The 18,745-nt window shown below is 41.4% G+C and overlaps 1 protein-coding gene across 1 annotated transcript in view; it reads right to left on the reverse strand.

Moving 5' to 3' along the window:
• Window positions 1–17,049, reverse strand: part of KIAA1755 (KIAA1755 ortholog) — a 78,027-nt gene extending 60,978 nt beyond the window's left edge. Inside the window, exons 1-2 of the mRNA XM_007474370.3 lie at window positions 16,913–17,049; window positions 4,692–4,889 (exon numbers count right to left, since the gene is read on the reverse strand). Of these exons, the coding sequence (XP_007474432.2) occupies window positions 4,692–4,889; window positions 16,913–16,915 (201 nt within the window). The 5' untranslated portion in view covers window positions 16,916–17,049. The remainder of the gene's footprint in view (window positions 1–4,691; window positions 4,890–16,912) is intronic.
• Window positions 17,050–18,745: the final 1,696 nt, after the last annotated feature.

An 18,745-nucleotide genomic window follows, 5' to 3' on the forward strand; every position in this document is an offset into this window, starting at 1 on the left:
CACACACACACACACACACATTTATATATACACATAATACATGTATTTTAATATAATTGATTCCTTTGTAATCTTCTTTATATTATATTATTTTGGGGGGCAGCTGGGTGGTAAAATGGATAGAGCACTGGGCAAAGAACCAGGAAGACCTAAAAGTTCCAAACCTGTCTTAGATACCAACTAGCTGTGTCATCCTGGGCAAGTCACTTAACTTTAGTTTGCCTGTTTCCTCATCTGTAAAATTATCAACACAAATTCAAATATACGAACAAGAACAAGAATAAGATTATGCACGAAACCTCAAATGCCTACAATTTGTAGTTTGATTAAAAGCAATATTTATATTAATTTGAGCAGGATAGTAACAAAATTGTTTTGTTTGTTTATATGGTTCCTTCTGACTTTTTTTTTTTGCTTCTGCTTATTTTTCTGGATTGTATTGCTATTATTTCTGCCACTTGTTGATGGTTACTACCTTTATAATAAAACAATTTAAGGGAATAAGACAGAGAAAGTGCTTTCAAAGACAAAACTAGTGCTGGCCTTGCCACACGGTATCATTCAGAACCAAAATGGAGGTGGGGTAAATACAGCTTTGCCTGAGGTGCTCAAATTGAGAAAGACAGAACTTTCTCCCCTAGTTGGCAGTCTAAGATGATTTTAGCAGCTTGCATCAGATGCAAAAAAAAACAAAAACAAAACAAAACAGACTCTCCCCAAAGGCTTCATCTTTCTGCTTCTCAGATCACTTGCCTAATGGGAGCAGAGGTTCCTCATGCATAGCCCTAACTCCCTATGCTCTGAATACCCTTAAATCTATTTTTCTCTACAACCCATTCCTAGCAGCACATTTCAGCATATATTCCTGTTTATAAACGCTTCTCACAGAAAAGGTTTTTGGAGGTAAAGCTTTCAAACTTGAAGTTACACAGAACTCTAGGAGGAAGTCTTCCTAAACATTCTGCTCCAAAGATAAAAGCCACACTCACACCATTAGCTAAGCCTTTGCAGTGGGCTTACGGGAAAGCCTTCTAAGGCGAGAAAACCATACACCATCCTCGTCCTGTAAGCCCTGGTCAAAGTAGAGACCTGCACCAAAATCCATTCCTGCTAGTCACCAGTTTCTAATATTGAAAGCCAGTAAGGGGAAGAACTCCAGAATAATAGATTCAAAAGCTTCATTATCAACTCTCTGTTCCCTAGTCTTGGAAGAGTTGGAATAGAGGAGGTTGAAGGAGCCCAGAGTACACAAAGGGGCAGTTAAGGGAGTTGAGTATTTGGGGCACCGACTAAGAGATCCATCTTCCCAGGAGTTGAACCCATGCTACTGGACTCTGTCCTCAGCTACAGTTGTTCCCCCACTCTCATAACCAGGTCCAGGATAGATAATCTTTCTACGACTTTTTCTGAGACAGCCTTATCTGCCATAGGTTCTTGCTGCATCACAGGGTTTAGGGATATGACTGCCACACCTTTCTTTTACCCACTACCTCCTGGGGGGAGGTTGAGGTAGGGCTTGAGGTGTCTTAAAAATCTCTGAGTATCCTTGACTGGGAGGAAATGACAAACTGGACTCCCTAAGAAGTGTGCATCCTCCATGACACTCACAGGAAAGCTACCTGTGGTGTAATAAAGGAAAAGTCCCCTAGGGCCCCAAGAATGGAATCCTGAGGTCATTTGATATCCCAGGTGAATTGGGGCCACAACCTGGTTCTCTCCAGATCCTTTCTCAAGGCTGGCCTTCCTGTCTTTCTGCAAGCTCCAGCACCCTCATCTCATTCCAAGTGCCAGAATTCCTAGTTAAGTCTCATCATCGCCCAAGACCTTTGCTATATCTTGTCCCTTGAGAATTCTGACAGCTTGTAGAACCACTCAATGCAAGAGACTCTCACCTGGGACACATGCAACAAAGGAGAATATAAAAAGGCAGTAAAGTGGTATAGTGGATAGTGCCCTTAGGCCTGGAGTCAAGAAAACCTGAGTTCAAATCTGAACTAGCTATATGGCCGTGGGTGAATCATTTAATCTGTCTGTCTCTGTTCCCTCATCTATAAAATCTATAAAAATCTCTCTCTCTCTCTCTCTCTCTCTCTCTCTCTCTCTATATATATATATATATATATATATATATATAAAATATATATATATATATATATATAACAACAATACCTACTTCCCAGAGTTATTGTGAGGATCCAATGAGATTAATATTTATAAAACACTTAGCACAGTGCCTGGCACATAGTTAGTACTGTTTAAATGTGAGCTACTATTGTTATTTTGATCATTATTAAACACCCACTCACAGGGAAAAGAGGAGAGACAAGACTTGAACTAGGCTGGAGGTAGATGACTATAGTAAAGACAGTGTACTGATTGGATTGGGTAAGGAAAGAGTGAATAAGAGAGATGAGAGAAAAGCAGACTTACAAGGAATCAAAGGAAAAATCTCAAAAACTGAGTCATCCCACTCAGAACCCATTCATGGTTTAGGGGACAGGTGCTTTGCTCTCTAAATTCTCAATTTACTATTAAAAAGTCTTTTCCCTTTAGGCTTTACAGATGGGCACATAGGCTCTGCATGCATTTTGTGCATGGCAAGAAATAGAGGGAACATTTCTGGCTCCCAGAGTTCTTTTGTGATGGGTACAATTGCCATTTATTATTGCTAGAGCACTGTGGGTGGGAATCATTAGGTTGGGCCTCTGATTTTTTCCCCTCCTGGTGCTTAATAAATATTAAATAACAACATAGAACAGTTGGCAGACACACAGAGTATGTGGGATGGTTTCCCTTTGAATCTTGCCGCAGCCTGGGAGCCTGGTCAGACTCTAGATTAAAAAACTGACTCAGGAGGGATGAGTCAGCTATGCAAGCCACTGAGACTAGGAACATTCTGAGATGCTCTCTCTAGTATTTCCATCTGGGTGGGATGACCTTCCCTGAGCAGACTGGGGAAATTCCCATGATGCCAGGCCATGAATCAAGGCTTCCAAGCACTTAGGGCATTGGTGCCATTTTCCCTTCTTTCCCCCTTTTCCCTCCCTTTCTACTCCCAAAATCAAAGTACAGAATGACTGATATGGGGAGAGGCCAGAGCAGGATGAATAAGTTGCCATGGCAGCCCAGAATTAGAATCATCCTCATTTAGAAGACCTGCCTGCAAATAATATGGCAAATACTTAACCAACCTGTTACTTTATTTCTGTGATGAAATTGAGGCATATTATCCCATTTCCTTAATACTTCCATTTATGTAACACACAGCCATCTTACTTATTCCTTCCATAGACTCAGAGCACAACTGTAACAGGACTTTACTTTTCCCACTTACAAAAGATACAACTTTCCTGTTTTCTAATTTCTCCTGTTGCCCAGGTTTGAGCCTGTATAAGACTCTCCTCATTGGTGGAAAGAATGATGACTTAACCTCTACAAGCCTGAATGAGGGATGGAGGTGGTGTCAGGGCTTGAGAGAGGAGGGACATTTCTTTTTCCTGCTTGTGAGACAGGACACATAGCTGCAATCTTCTTTGTAGTCTTGGAGAGAGAGGCAAGAGAGGGAAACAAGAGAAAAGAGATAGAGAGAGAGAATAGAAAGAGGAAAAAAGGAGAGGGAGAAAGAAGGAGAAAAAGAGAGAGAGATAGAGAAAGAGAGAGAGGGGGGGAGAGATAGATAGAGAGAGAGAGAAAGAGAGAGAGAGGGAGAGATAGAGATAGATAGATAGATAGATAGATAGATAGATAGAGAGAGAGAGAGAGAGAGAGAGAGGGAGAGGGAGAGGGAGGGACTCTGGCTCTTCAACTTATCCCTTATCCCTTATCTAACACATTTAAAAAATTTTTTTTAATAGCCCTTGCTTTCTATCTTGGAGTCAATACTGTGTATTGGCTCCAAGGCAGAAGAGTGGTAAGGGCTAGGCAATGGGGGTCAAGTGACTTGCCCAGGGTCACACAGCTGGGAAGTGTCTGAGGTCAGATTTGAACCTAGGACCTCCCGTCTCTTGGCCTGGCTCTCAATCCATTGAGCTACCCAGCTGCCCCCACATTTTATTTTTTTAAACCCTTACCTTCTGTATTAGAATTGATACTGTTCAAAGGCAGAAGAGTGGTAAGGACTAGACAACTGGGGTTAAATGACTTGCCCAGAGTCACACAACTAGGATATGTCTGAGACAAAATTTGAACCCAGGTCCTCCTGATTCTATCCACTGGGTTACTTAGCTGCTCCTACCCACTTATTTTAAAGATGAAGAAACTAAAATCCTGAGAAGAAAACTTACTTGTCCCAGGTCTAATGGCTAACATATGGCACAGCCAAGAATTGAATCCATATCTCCTGACTCTAAAAATATGTTCTTTCTAGTGTTATGTCTTTCTTCTATCAACATCGTGAACAATCATCCAATTTTCAAACTGCTTCCACTGACAGAAGACACACTCATCTCACTGACATATTTCTCTCACTGACATAATTATAATATCTTATTTCCTCATTTCCCCTAAGAGCAAGACTCATCCTACTTCCTTGTTTCTCTCATATTAAGTAGTACTATTAGGGAATAGAATGGGAGGAATTTCTAATTGCATTCTGCCAGAACTCCCACTTAGATTCCTAGGTGCCTGAGATGCTCAGGAAATCCAAAGCTGGTTGATCTCCCATCCCTATTCCTCCCCCTTTCTTGACTTACACAGGCTGCTTCCCTGACTTGCTCAAAAAGGCGTTTGGCAGGTATCAGGAAATCCAGGAGGCAGCAGAGCCCATCTCCCTGATAGTGAATCTCCAGGAGGCGGAACACCTGGCCAAGGATGGTTGGAGCTGTAGCTTCAAAGGGTGGGTAGAGGGCTGCAAGGGCACTCTGAATTGCTGTGTCCAATGATTGGGAGTCCTGGGGAGGAGAGAGAGGGAAAGAAATGATACATATGATGACGGCAGGGGAAGGGAAGGACACAGTAAACTATGTGGTGTAGCTTCCAACTAGTGCAGTGGGAAATATTCAAGCTCTTGTGGCCATCACTCATCCTTTCCATGGGCGGGAAAGAATCACCACAGCTGGGCATATAGAGTAATGGACTGAGAGTCAGGAAAACTAATGTTCAAAACACTGAGTGAGACTGGCCTAGTAATCCTCAGTTTCCTCTTTGTAAGATGAGGATAATAATACCTGTAGTTAGTAAAAAAATCAATAAGCATTTATTAAACGCCAACTTTGTTCTAGGGGCAGTGAGGTGGATAGAGCGCAGGGCCTGGAGTTAGGAAGACCTGAGTTCAAATTTGGTTGCTGAGACTTACTAGCTATGTGATTCTGGGCAAGTCACTTAATCCTATTGGCTTCAGTTTCTTCATCTGTAAAATGACCTGAAGACAGAAACGGTAAACCATCCCAGTGTCTTTGCCAAGAAAACCCCAAATTTGGTCATGAAGAGTCAGACACAACTGAAACAACTGACCAACAACACATGATAAAACATGAAAGACTTAATTTATATAAACCTGTTGGCCTCCATGATGATATCCTATGTGAGGTGGAAAGGGCAAGGAGGGGTTGGGACACTACTGGATGGGATCTGCTAACTAAATATGAAGAAAAGTAAGTAAAATATATAGGAGATTTGTGATTTCATTTGTGCAATATTTTCTTTTTCTTTACATATGGAAATATTTGTATTTGTAAACATTTGGAATAATTATAAAGATTTTTTTGGAGGTTATGAAAAAAAAAGGGAGAGACTGGGAAAGGCTTCCTGTGGAAGGGGGGATTGCAGCTAGGGCTTGAAGGAAACCACAGAAACCAGAACCGTTGGGAACCTCAAATAAAATAATGCATGTAAAACACTCTGCCGAGTTTAAAGCACTGTGTGGATGTTAACCATTATTAGCCCATTCCTGCTGCCCTCTTATTGTTACCCTGTATTTAGGCACTGGTCCTACCATGTGATTTGTGATAAGCTAATGTGATTTCAGGGTCCCAGCACAATATCTATTACTTGGTGGGGTTTAATAAGCATGTGTTAAATTGATCTGAAGTTCCTAAGATGATAAGCTTTAAAGCTTGAAGAGATTATAGCACCATAGATTTATAAGCTTGAAAGAACCTTAGAAGTTATTTTTTCCAAACCAATAATTTTATAGATGAAGACTTTCCCCCAGAAAGGGAAATTGATTTGTCCATGGTGACACCAATAATAAGGAAAAAAATCTGAGCCTAGGAACCAACCTTCTTTCCTCCCTCCCTCCCTCCCTCCCTCCCTCCCTCCCTCCCTCCCTCCCTCCCTCCTTCCCTTCCTTCCTTCCTTCCTTCCTTCCTTCCTTCCTTCCTTCCTTCCTTCCTTCCTTCCTTCCTTCCTTCCTTCCTTCCTTCCTTCCTTCCTTCCTTCCTTCCTTCCTTCCTTCCTCCCTCCCTCCTTCCTTCTTTCAACAAAAATATCAACCAGCATTTATTAAACATTTACTATGTGCCAGTCATTGGGCTAAGCAATAGAATACAAAGGCAAAAATATGACCTCTGCCCTCAAGGACCTCATTGCCTAATGTTGGGGATGGGGACAATATGTAAAAAACATGCCCATATAAGATACATACAGTCCATGTAATCTCAGAGGGATGGGGAAGGCTGAAAGAGATCTCTTGTAGAAGGGAGGATTTGAATTGGGTGTTGAAAAGAAGTCAGGGAAGTCAGGAGGTGGAGTTGAATGGGGAACAGTCAATGAACATGCCTGGGGTTGGGAAATAAAGTGCTGTTTGTGAGGAAGAGCAAAGAGTCCAGTGTCACTGGATCATAGATTATTCTGAGGGTAAGAGAATGAAAGAAGACTGGAAAGGAAGGAAGGGGTCAGATTGTGAAAGGCTTTAAAATACACATAGAGAATTTTCTTTTTGATCCTGGAGGTGATCCTGGAGTTTGAGAAAGGAGGCGACATGGCTAAATCTGCTTTTTTAGCAAGATCCCTTAAGTAGTTGTGGGGAAAATGGACTATAATGGGAAGCAACTTGAGGGAGTTAAGAACCCATCAACAGGTTATTAACAGTTCATCTGTGAGGTAATGAAGGACTGCACCAAGATGTCAGCTGTCTGAGTAGAGAGAAGGGGACACATAGGAGATAAGCTGTGTTGGGAGAAACAAGATGTGAAAGATTAGATAGGTGGAATGAGAAGGTGAAGAGTTGAAGTTAACACCTATATTTTGTGCCTGAGTGACTAGAAAGATGGTGGTACCCTTGGCTGTAATAAGGAAGTAATTGAATTAATGGAAGCTGATGAACTCACCAAGTGAGATAATATAAAGCAGAGGTTTTTAAATTAGAACCCTGAGGGGAAGTAGCAATTATTCTGGGAATCTAATTTGAGAGAGTGGGATATTTATTGAGGGAGCCAAGATGGTAGAGTACAGGCAAAAACCCAGCTAAACTCTCTCAACATTCCCCTCCAAACAACTTTAAAACAAATGTATAAGTCAAATTTTGGAGCAGAAGAGCCAACAAAAAGGTGAAACTAAGAAATTTTTCCAGTCTAGCACAATTTAGGAGTTCCGCAGGAGAGGTCTGTAATACTGGGGTGAGGGCTGACCAAGGTCACATGCTATAAAGAGCACCAGCTATGGCCCTTAGAGGTGGCCAAGGCAGCAGAGGCAACAGTAGCACGAGTAGCTGTTAACCCAGATATGAATAAAAAGGTAAGAAAACTAGTCAGAAAGAGATTACAGGAGATCCTTTGCTGGCATTCAGTATGGCTAGCATGGTTTAGCAACTCTATTGTCCATACAAAGTTCTGGGTCACAGTTCTAGGGTAGAAAGGAATACCTGTGGTCGGTCATAAGGAAGAAGAGATCTTTAAACACAGTTCCAAGGCAGAGAGGAGCTTTAGGAGAAAAGAAAACAATTCCAGGGTCAAAAGGAGTGCCAGCACTTGTATTTCAAGGGGAGTAGGGACCCTTCCAAGGTAAAGACCAGAGCCCAGACCAGGAGAGCAGAAACTACACCTCTATCCTGATCACACCACTTGGAACCACCAATAATTTGCATACTCCCGGAACTAGCTCTGAAAACAATAAAACAAAAAATTCTGAAACATGGAATAGTGCTTCCCCATCTCCAAGTGAACAGAGCCAAAATTTGGCATAAAATTAAAAATCAAGAAATAGGCTGGGAAAATGAGCAAATAAACAAGAAAATAACAATCTTAAAAAAGTAACTACAGTAGTAGGGAAGACCAAGACATAAACTTAGAAGAAGCTAACAATGTGAAAAGAGCTACAAGCAAAGCATTAAAGAAAAATGCTAATTGGACCCAAGTCCACCAAGAATTCCTGGAAGATTTAAAGAAAGGGATGAGTGGTAAGGGAACACTTGAGAAAAGAAATGAAAGTGATGCAAGAAAAATATGAAGAAAATTATCACCTTGTTAAAAGAGGCACAATAAAACAGTGAAGAAAATAACATCTTAAGAAACAGAATTGACCAAATGGTAAAAGAAGAACCAAAATTTAGTGAAGAAAAGAACTTTTTAAAAAGCAGACTCGACTAAAGGAAAAAGAGGCACAAAAACTCACAAAAATAATTTCCAAAAAATTAGAATTGGACAAGTAGAAACTAATGACTACATGATATCAAGATACAATAAAGATGTCAAGAACCAATATCAAAGGATATCAAGAAACAAAACAATAAGAAGGATTAAAATTTGAAGAAAATCTGAAATGTGTCATTGGAAAAACAACTTACCTGTAAAATAGATTGAAGAGAGATAATTTAAGAATTGCTGGACTCCCTGAAAACTGTGATTTAAAAAAAAGAGTCTAGACATCATATTTCAAGAAACAAAAAGGAAAACTGTCCTGATATATTAAATCTAGAAGGTCAAATAGACATTGGAAGAATCCCCTGGTCACCTCCTAAAAGACATCTCCAAATGAAAACTCCTAGAAACATTATAGCTAAATTCCAGAGCTCTCAGGTAAAGGTGAAAATATTCCAAGCAGGCAGAAAGAAATAACTTAAATATCATGGAACCACAGTGACACAAAATTTAGCAGCTGCTATATTAAAGGAGCAGGTGACTTAAATTATGATAGTATAGAAGGCAAAAGAGCTAGGATTACAACAAAGAAAAACTTACTATGCAAAACTAAGTATAATCCTTCAGGGAAAAATGGAATACTATTGGGCTATAAGAAATCATTAAGGACATGGTTTCAGAAAAAAAATGGCAAGACCTTTATGAATTGATACAAAGTAAAGCAAGAAAAACTGGATAATTATTGTGCACAGTAATTATGTAGTAATGATGATCAGCTGTGAAAAACTTGGCTACTCTGATCAATTTAATGATCCAAGATGATTCCAAAGGATTTATAAGGAAAAAATGCTATCCACCTTCAGAGAGAGACTTGATGATCTTTGAGTGCTACCTGAAATGTAATCTTTCCTTCCTTGCTTCCTTCCTTCCTTCCTTCCTTCCTTCCTTCCTTCCTTCCTTCCTTCCTTCCTTCCTTCCTTCCTTCCTTCCTTCCTTCCTTCCTTCCTTCCTTCCTTCCTTCCTTCCTTCCTAACTCAATTAAAAAGAAAAGAATGTTAAAAATAATTAAAATATTTTTAATTGAGAAAATCAAAATTAGGATGAAGACACAGACTTTACTCCACGATTTTAGAACTACAAAAGATGAATAATTATAAGCATTTGTGAAGTGGTAACTTTTTGCTAGGTGCTATGCTAGGGTCTGGGGATTCAAAGAAGAAAAGGAAACCATTTTTGTCTTCAAAGAGTTTACATTACAACATGTGTGAATATATAACTTCACATATACTCTCTCTATATATTTGCAGTAAAGAAAAAGTAATTTTTTTTCAAATAAAAACAACTCTGATGTACCACCTTACACCTAGCAGACTGGCCAACATGGCAGCAAAGGAAAGTGATAAATGTTGGAGAGGATGTGACAAAATTGGGACACATACATTGCTGGTGGAGTTGTGAATTGGTCCAACCATTCTGGAACTATACAAAAGGGCTTTAAAAGACTGCCTCCCCTTTGATCCAGCCATAGCACTGCTGGGTTTGTACCCCAAAGAGATAATAAGGAAAAAGACTCGTACAAGAATATTCATAGCTGCGCTCTTTGTGGTGGCCAAAAATTGGAAAATGAGGGGATGCCCTTCAATTGGGGAATGGCTGAACAAATTATGGTATCTGATGGTGAGAGAATACTATTGTGCCCAAAGGAATAATGAACTGGAGGAACTCCATGGAGATTGGAACAACCTTCAGGAAGTGATGCAGAGTGAAAGGAGCAGAACCAGGAGACCATTGTACACAGAGAATGGACTTCTCTACTAGCAGCAATGCAATGACCTAGGACAATCCAGAGGAACATGTGAGAAAGAATGCTATCTACACATCCAGAGAAAGAACTATGGGAGCAGAAACATGGAAGAAAAACACTGGAGAGGTCACATATTTTGAGGGGGATATGATTGAGGTTTTGATGTTAAAGGATCATTCTACCGCAAATATGAATAACATGGAAATGTTTGTTTGTTTGTTTTTTTAAACCCTTACCTTCCATCTTGGATCAATACTGTGTATTGGCTCCAAGGCAGAAGACTGGTAAGGGCTAGGCAATGGGGGTCAAGTGACTTGTCCAGGGTCACACAGCTGGGAAGTGTCTGAGGCCAGATTTGAACCTAGGACCTCCCATCTCTAGGCCTGGCTCTCAATTCACTGAATCATAGCGCCCCCCACCTCCATAAATAGATTTTGAACAATGATACATGTATAACCCAGTGGAACTGTTTGTCAGCTCCAGGAGTGGAGAGGGAAGAGGGGTGGGAAAAATCATGAATCATGTAACCATGGAAAAATATTCTAAATAAAAATAATAATAATAATAAAGAAAAAAGTAATTTTTGAAGGGGGATTGGAAGAAGCAAAAGCTTCATGTAGGAGGTAGAATTTGGTTTGAGTTTCAAAGAGGTGTCAGAGAAGGGGGAATGTATTCCAGGCATGGAAGACTTCCCGTACAAAGGTCTGGAGTCAGCAGATGGATAGGACAAAAAGTAAGACAGTTTGGCTGGGCCGTAGAGGTAATGAAAAGGAGTAACATGTAATAAGCCTGCAAAGGTAGGCTGCAGCCAGATTGTAAAGACTTTGAATGCCAGAGAGGAGTTTGCATTTGATCCCAAAGGCAAAGGGGAGTCATTGAAATGAGATAGTGCTATGGTTTAGGAGATATCATTGTGCTTTAGGCAGTTGTGTGCAGGATGCATTAAGCCAGTGAGAGAATTGTCCTGGAGTTCTAAGAGCTAACAAAACCCATGGATGCTACATTTCTATTCCCCTTTCGCCACCCAATATCCCCCCCTCCTCCAATTTTCAATATGCAAGGTCCCAGGTTCAAGCCTACTACTCTCCTTTGTGGGTGGGGATGCTCCCTGACTCTTCCAGCCTGTGCTGTTCTCTCCTTTCCCTGAGCTCCTTCTACCTGCCAAGATTTTAGAAGCGAAAAAGAAAAGCAAGATGATGATGAGTGATCCTGTTCAAGAGTACAAGCTTCCAAGAACAGAGGATTAAAGATCTAGAAACAACCTCAGAAGTCATGTAGTTCATACTCCTCACTATATAATAAAGAAACAAAATCCAGAGAGATTCATGACTTTTCAAAAGTCACACAGATAAGCATCGGAAGTAGGTTTTGAATCCAAGTCCTCTAACTCCAGAGCTGATATTGTTTTCCCTGTATCATGCCAGAAAGAGCTTTTCCTACCTGTCTTTTCTCAATTATTTGAAATGGGGAAGGACATCTAATCCGAACCCATTTAATTCATGTCCAGTGCCACTGACACATTCTCTCAGCTCTAAGAATCAGCCTGTGACTTAAGAAACAGTTAGTTTTTCAAATTAAAATGGTTCCAGGGACAGCTCAGTAGACCAGAGGTCCTGGGTTTAAAATTGGCCTCAGATACTTCCTGGCTGTGTGACCCTGGGTAAGTCATTTAACCCCTCATTGCCTAGCCCCTGTCATTCTTCGGACTTGGAATCAACACTTAGTATTGATTCTAAGACGGAAAGTAAGGGTTTAAAATAATGTCTCTAAATCTTATGCTTGATTACTAGTCAGTAGTTCCAGGCACTCAAGCCAGACATAAATGATGAGAAAACCAGACTGGCACCTCGGCAGTAAATGAAGGATAAAAAGACCTGGACACTTACCTGCTGTAAAATCACTTCTCTCTGAGGAGTCTCCGTTTGCCTTGTTTATAAGAGGGCTCCTTATATTTATACCACCTCCTTCACAGGGCTATGGGGGGAAAAGTGCTTTACAAACCTTAAAGTGCTATAGAAATGCGAGTTATTACCGATCATGAAAAGAGAATGAATAGGAAAATGGACATATTAAAGGAATCCTGGGGAGTCTAAGCCCATGATTAATTAGCTGAATAGCAAGGCCCCTGGAGCCCTGTAATGGATACATTAGCCAGGCATGGACCCCTGGAAATGGTTTCAATGAAATTTAATAGATGTATTTCCATTCCTTCACTGGGTCAGGAGGTTGGCCATACATTGAACTATTCATCTGCAAAGGATCATGGGATCACAGGACTCCAAGGCTCAGAGCTAGAAGGAATCTCGGAGATCTAGTCCAATACCTTTGTTTTAAAGGAAAGTTAAGTGACAGAGGGAGAAAGGGATGTGAGCACACGGTCCAAAGGAGGGCGCCGGAGGGGTGGGAAGTTTGAAACAGACGGGGTAGAAAGAGATTTAGATCATGATTCTAGTTGAGGAAAAAAAAAAACTCAAACTTTAAATCAGTCAACTCTACAAAGATCCATATTGCGAAAGACTTTCAAAAGTTATTGATGTGTGTGTTTTCTTCTCATGAGCTTGGGGAGTGTATCATAACTCTCGTAGCCCAGCACAGCACTCTTGGTACACAGTAGATGTTTGTTGGGAACAAATCTGTTGAAATGGGGTTGACAAACTCATTCATCTTGTTTGTTTGTTTTTCCCTCCCTCCCTCACCAGGTGTTTATGGAAGCAGGGCTTTCTTGAGTTTCAAATTAAAACCTGAGTTTTGTATCAACAATTCCCTCAGAGGGTAGCTTTGGCATACGTTAATTCCGCATCTCTCAGCTCTAATTGCTTCCTTTGTCTGGAACCCTCTCCTCTCGCCTGCCTGTTGGCATCCCTTGCTCCCCCGAGATTTAGCTCAAACCTCACTTTCTGCAGGCCTGTCCCTGTCTCCCCTGCTGCTAGCGACTTCCACTGGAAGGCTAGCTTGCATTTACTCTGTATGTACTTTGTATACATTTGGTTATTCATATGTTGCTTCCTCCCACTAGAAGGTAAGTTGCTTGAGGGAAAGGGATGTTTGGGATTTTCCTTTGCCTCCTCCGTGCTTCACTCAGAGCCTGGGACACAGCAGGTGCTTAATATATGTTTACTGCTGGATTGACTGACTCTTGATATAGTATGACATTAAGCAACCGAAGCTGAACTGAGTGTTGGAACGTCAGAGATGGGCGATGACTTATAGCAGTAAGTCACACAATCTTGGCTCTAGGAGGGGAATCTACCTTTGCTACAAACTACCTGTGTGACCTTGAGCAAATCGTCTCATTTCCATGAGCCTCCGCTCCTCATTTGTAAAATGAGAAGACTAGATGACCTCTGAGGTGCCTTCTGGTTCTGGACCTAGGAGCCTGGTCCATCTAGTTATCTCATCCATCCTTTGGCTTTTAGGCAGAGGATCCAAGGTACCCAGAAATAAGGACCATCCCTTTATTATTATTATGTTTAATCCTTACCTTCTGTCTTAGAATCACTATGTATTGTCAAGGAAGAAAAGTGGTAAGGGCTAAGCAATGGGGGTGGGTGGGGGTGGGGGTGGGGATGGGAAGTGACTTGCCCAGGGTCATACAGCTAGGAAGTGTCTGAGACCAAATTTGAACCCAGGACCTCCCATCTCTAGGCCTGGCTCTCTACTAGTTGAGTCACCTACCTGACCCCCATTGCTTTATTCTTAAAGATCTCTAAAATTAAGCCTCCAAATTGACTTCAAGTGGCCATGATCCTATGAGTATTAGAATACACATTCCAATCCCTCCATGCCCTAATGGTCAGCTTTGTGAATTACTGGGACTGGAGATCCCTCAGGGTCAATTTTCAGCTCCTAACCTCTTCAAACAATATCCTATCACTCAATGGAAAGACACATCTGTCTCCAAGTCCATTTTTGAAGGCTTTCCAGTTTGGTAGGAGCAGCCCTAGCTTGCATCCTATTAGTAGCCTTCTTGAATCCAGGGCCACTTCCACACCATGGGGAAAGATGACTTTAGGTCAGAGGACCCTCCAAAGCTAAGCTTTACTTCCCTGAGAGTTGGGATATTCTCCTTTTTTTTTTTAATTCAGTCATAGAATGAAAGTTCCTGGAAGGCAGGGGCTATGATGTTTTTGTCTTTGTATTCTCAACTCTCAGAATAGCACCTGGTACATCTTAGGCACTTAAGGAAATGTTGAAATGAAATGTTTCCTTTAATTTGTTTTCCTTTTGTTTGCTCTTCAGTGACCATCAGGAATATTTCCCAATTATTAAAGAAACAAATATTTACCATATACTTTCATCTAATCAACATGAAGGACTGACTTTTGTGTTAGTTTCCACATCTGTAAAATGATCTAGAAACAGAAATAGCAAGCCACTCAAATATCTTTGCTCTGAAAATTCCAAATGGGATCACAAAGATTTGGACATGATTGAAACGACAATTCCCTTCTCCTTTGGGCCCTGAGAGAATTACAAAGAAGAAAAACACCACATGACCCCTGTTGTCAAGGATTTAGCAATCTAAGAGATACTTGAAGAAAGCACATCCTTTTGCAAAAATTACTGCTGGATTATAGGAAAATCTTCAGGCCTTTGCCAAGGGTCCCATGTACTCAGCTGTATTTGATGTCACAAAATTCCAGCATAGTCAGAAAACTTGGCCTATTTCTTGGTATTTCCCACCTATAGTTAAGCAGCCCTTGGTCTGTTCTCCACTAAATCTCATAATTGATAATATTTTAACTCTGTCCCCCACTCCCATACCTCTTTAGATTTGTTTCCTTTTAACATAATTTTTAAGTTTTTAAAGAACTCCTCCTTTCTCAGGCCTAGAGAAAGGAAAGTATTTGCCCTAAATGACCTAGGTAATAAGTGGAAGTTGGAATTTCTACTCAGGGACTCCAACTTCAACTCTGTTGCTCAGAATTCATTCTTTGATGGTTATGGAAAGTCTGACCCTTGTTTTTCAGTTTTGATCTGAGTCTCTGTGAACATTTCTGGTACCCAGAACTGACTAATACTTGAAAAAATTTGAATAATACTAAAATCTGCCATTTATATGAGATAACTAGCATATAATAGGTAGCATTTATATTATATTTCTAGAAGCTTTAAGGTTTGCAAAGTTTTGAATGAATTACTTCTTTTTTCACAATCGTCCTGTGAAATAGGTGCTATAATTATCCCCAATTTACTGAGGCTGAGAGCTATTAAGTGACTTGCCCAAGGTCACATAGCTAGTGTCTGAGGTCAAATTTGAACTCAAGTCTCTTTGACTCCAAGTCCAGTGCTCTATCCACTGTGCCACCTAGATGCCCTAGACTTGGCAAATTCTTTCAAGGTTCTGATTAGAGCTTTGGAGAAGATGTCCAAATGCTTCCTGGAGAGAATTATCAGATTGTTAGATTTAAAGCAGAAAGGACCTTAAGAGATCTTTCAGTCAGGAACAAGACTCAAAGAAAGGAGATGTGACTTCCCAAGGTCACCAAAGCAGTAAATAGCAAAGTCAATATTCAAACCCAGATGTTCTAACTCCAAATTAAAAGTTCTCCTAGTCCCTTGTGTTTCCTTCCATTTAAGTGAATTCATATAAGTTCATTATAGAGGTCGAAGATTAGAGCTAGAAAGACCTCAGAGATCATTGAGTACAATCCACTCATTTTACAAATGAGGAAATGGAAGCCAATGAGACTAAATGAACAAGGTCTTATAGGTACCTTTAAATCTTGGCATCCATCAGTCCCTTGTCCTGATGTGAATGCCTCTCCATATACATAATAATCTTGTGTTTGGGTGCTTCTTCTTTCTTGGTAGGGAAGGGAAAACTGCCCCCCTCTGCAATTTAATGGGTAATTAAATTAAACTTCATTTAACATGGAAACCCCTTCTACCAATACAGTTGATAATCTTTTGTGTAATTTCTAGTCTTAAAGAATTGCCTGGGAAGCTAAGTGATTTGCATATGTTCTCATGTATAGAAGCAGGATTTCAACTCAGATCTTCTTGATGGCAATATAGCAACTATGCTACCATGCTAACTCTCATGTGTGGGCACAGAATTCTCAAACATAAGTCAAAGAGCCAGGAATTTAAAAACCACCAAAGTTTTCATTCAGACACTAGTTGTTTATCCCAGTCCATCCAAGTTTCCTGAGTCTGTAGAATTGGGCTAAAATCTCAGTTCTCTGTTCCAGAAGCCCGTCCCAAACTGGAAGCACAAAATACTGAACCAAAATACTATAGTCTCACATTTTCCAGAGCTTTTGAAAAATACTGATTCATTGGACTCGAGTCCCTGAGAATCTTTGCTGTGATACAAATGGGCGCAAAATCAACATTTATCCATCCCAGAGACAGCTTTTTCTGGTATTAAATACACGGTCCCTATTAAAAAGTATTATTAAAAAGCAGCAACCCCCTCCCAACTTAGGCTTTGGGCCCTAGGTAACCACTTCCTTTGCCTATTATTCCCTCTTCTTTCTCCTGTTCCTAAGGACTCTGAACCCCATGTTTCTGGTCTCTAAAGTCACTCATTCACACAACCTGAGAAACAGAAGAGAAAGAGGCCTAAGAAAAAGAGGAAAAGTATTACCATGTTGTTTATGGGCAGTGGAAGCAGGTAGGGGAGCAACTGGCTAAGGAGAAGGAGTCCAAGAGCCAGCCAGCTTCCTTTCCATCAGTTCAGCAGAGGGGTCAGTGCATATTCTCATTTCCATTTTCTCCTGAGGGGGCGCCTCCTTGCATTCCTGTCCAATCCTTGTGAGTAGCTGGTGGTTGGTGGGCAGGTCTTCCCCAAATCCAGGTGTCCACATTGGCAGAACGGTGAGGACCTCTCCTCTGTCCCCTCCCTCCCCATCCATCAGTCCCATGTCCTTTCCAGGGCTGCCAGTGCTGAAGAGAAAACCTGTGAACCAGGAGCTAGTGCTCTCTCCTCCTTCATCTCTGGGAAACGGGGTAAAAAGGGTGAGAGGAAGATGGGACAGAAAGAGACAGAGATGGAGGAAGAGGAGGAGAGGAGGAGGAAGGAAGAGAAGAAAGAAGAAGAAGAAGAAGAAGAAGAAGAAGAAGAAGAAGAAGAAGAAGAAGAAGAAGAAGAAGAAGAAGAAGAAGAAGAAGAAGAAGAAGAAGAAGAAGAAGAAGAAGAAGAAAAGAAGAAGAAGAAGAAGAAGAAGAAGAAGAAGAAGAAGAAGAAGAAGAAGAAGAAGATAGAAAAGAGAGAAACAGGGAAGGAGAGATAGAGGAGAAGAAAACAGCCAGACCAAAAACAGAAGGAGAGAAGAAGAGAAACTAAGACGCGGAGAGACGGAGAACGGAGGTATAACCTCACAGGCAGAGAGAGAAGAAAGTTGGCTTGTTAAGGAGAGACTGAGGGGAGTGGAAAAGCAGAAGGGAGGAGGGTGTCTGGGAATGATGTCTTAAAACACAGTCTAGCTCTCGTCTGAGCCTGAACCTCTACATTGCAAAACCCCCTTCCCGTCCCACGTCCAGGAACAGCAGCCCCTGTTGTAGCAGCCCTAAGTGAGACCCCTCCCTGCCCCCAATCTCCCCCCTTCCCTGCTTCCCTCTTCCCGCCCCCCGTCTGGCTTCCCTCCTGAGGTCCAAGGCTGGGCTCTGTTCGTAGAGGGGTGATGGGAAACAGACTGGGGGGAGGGGGCAGCCCTGCCTGGCCAACGGAGCCCAGTCGTTCCCCCTCCCCTAGTGTGCGTCTGTGAGTCCTCGACCCGCCCGCCGCCGGCTGTGTTTGCCAAGAGGAACACAAGACACCCACACAGTTTTGTTTTTCTAACCATTCTTTTTCCAAGAGTAGTTTCTTTCCTTCGTACCTCACGATTCCGAGCCCCTGGATGGCTGTCTCTCCTTTGCCAGCCCTGAAAAGGCCTCAGGCTAATTGGCCAGAACATTCCCTTTCTGAAACTCTTTTGCAACCGGCTGGAGGGTTATGGAATCCCCATCTCAAAGCCCAGTAGCATGGCTAGGGGAGGACCGGGGAGTCTCAGGGAACACTGGATGAAAGGAGAAAAGCGTCCTGTCTGTTGTTCAGTTAAGGCTTCCTTCTTTTCTAATCCAGCATTTATATTCTACCCCAATCTTCCTCATGAACAGATCTGGTCATTTCACTTTCCTTTGCTCAGAAATCTTGTTCTCAGTTGCCTGGGTGGAAAAGTTTAAACTCTCCAGCCTGACATTCAAAGGCTTTCCCAATCTATCAGCATCCTTCCTTTTCAGCCTTATCTCATGTTATTTTTTTCCTCCAACTGCTCTGATTAAGCTGAACAAAATCTTTGAACCCCCAAACACCCAGAAATCTCCTGTCAGGATTGGAGGCAGGAAGAGATGGATTCAAATGTGACTTCAGACACTTACTAGCTTTGTGACTGGGCAATTCACTTAACCTGTTTACCTCAGTTCATCATCAGTAAAATGA

This window comes from Monodelphis domestica, chromosome 1 (genome assembly GCF_027887165.1).
Source record: "Monodelphis domestica isolate mMonDom1 chromosome 1, mMonDom1.pri, whole genome shotgun sequence".
In the NCBI taxonomy this organism is placed as follows: Eukaryota; Metazoa; Chordata; class Mammalia; order Didelphimorphia; family Didelphidae; genus Monodelphis; species Monodelphis domestica.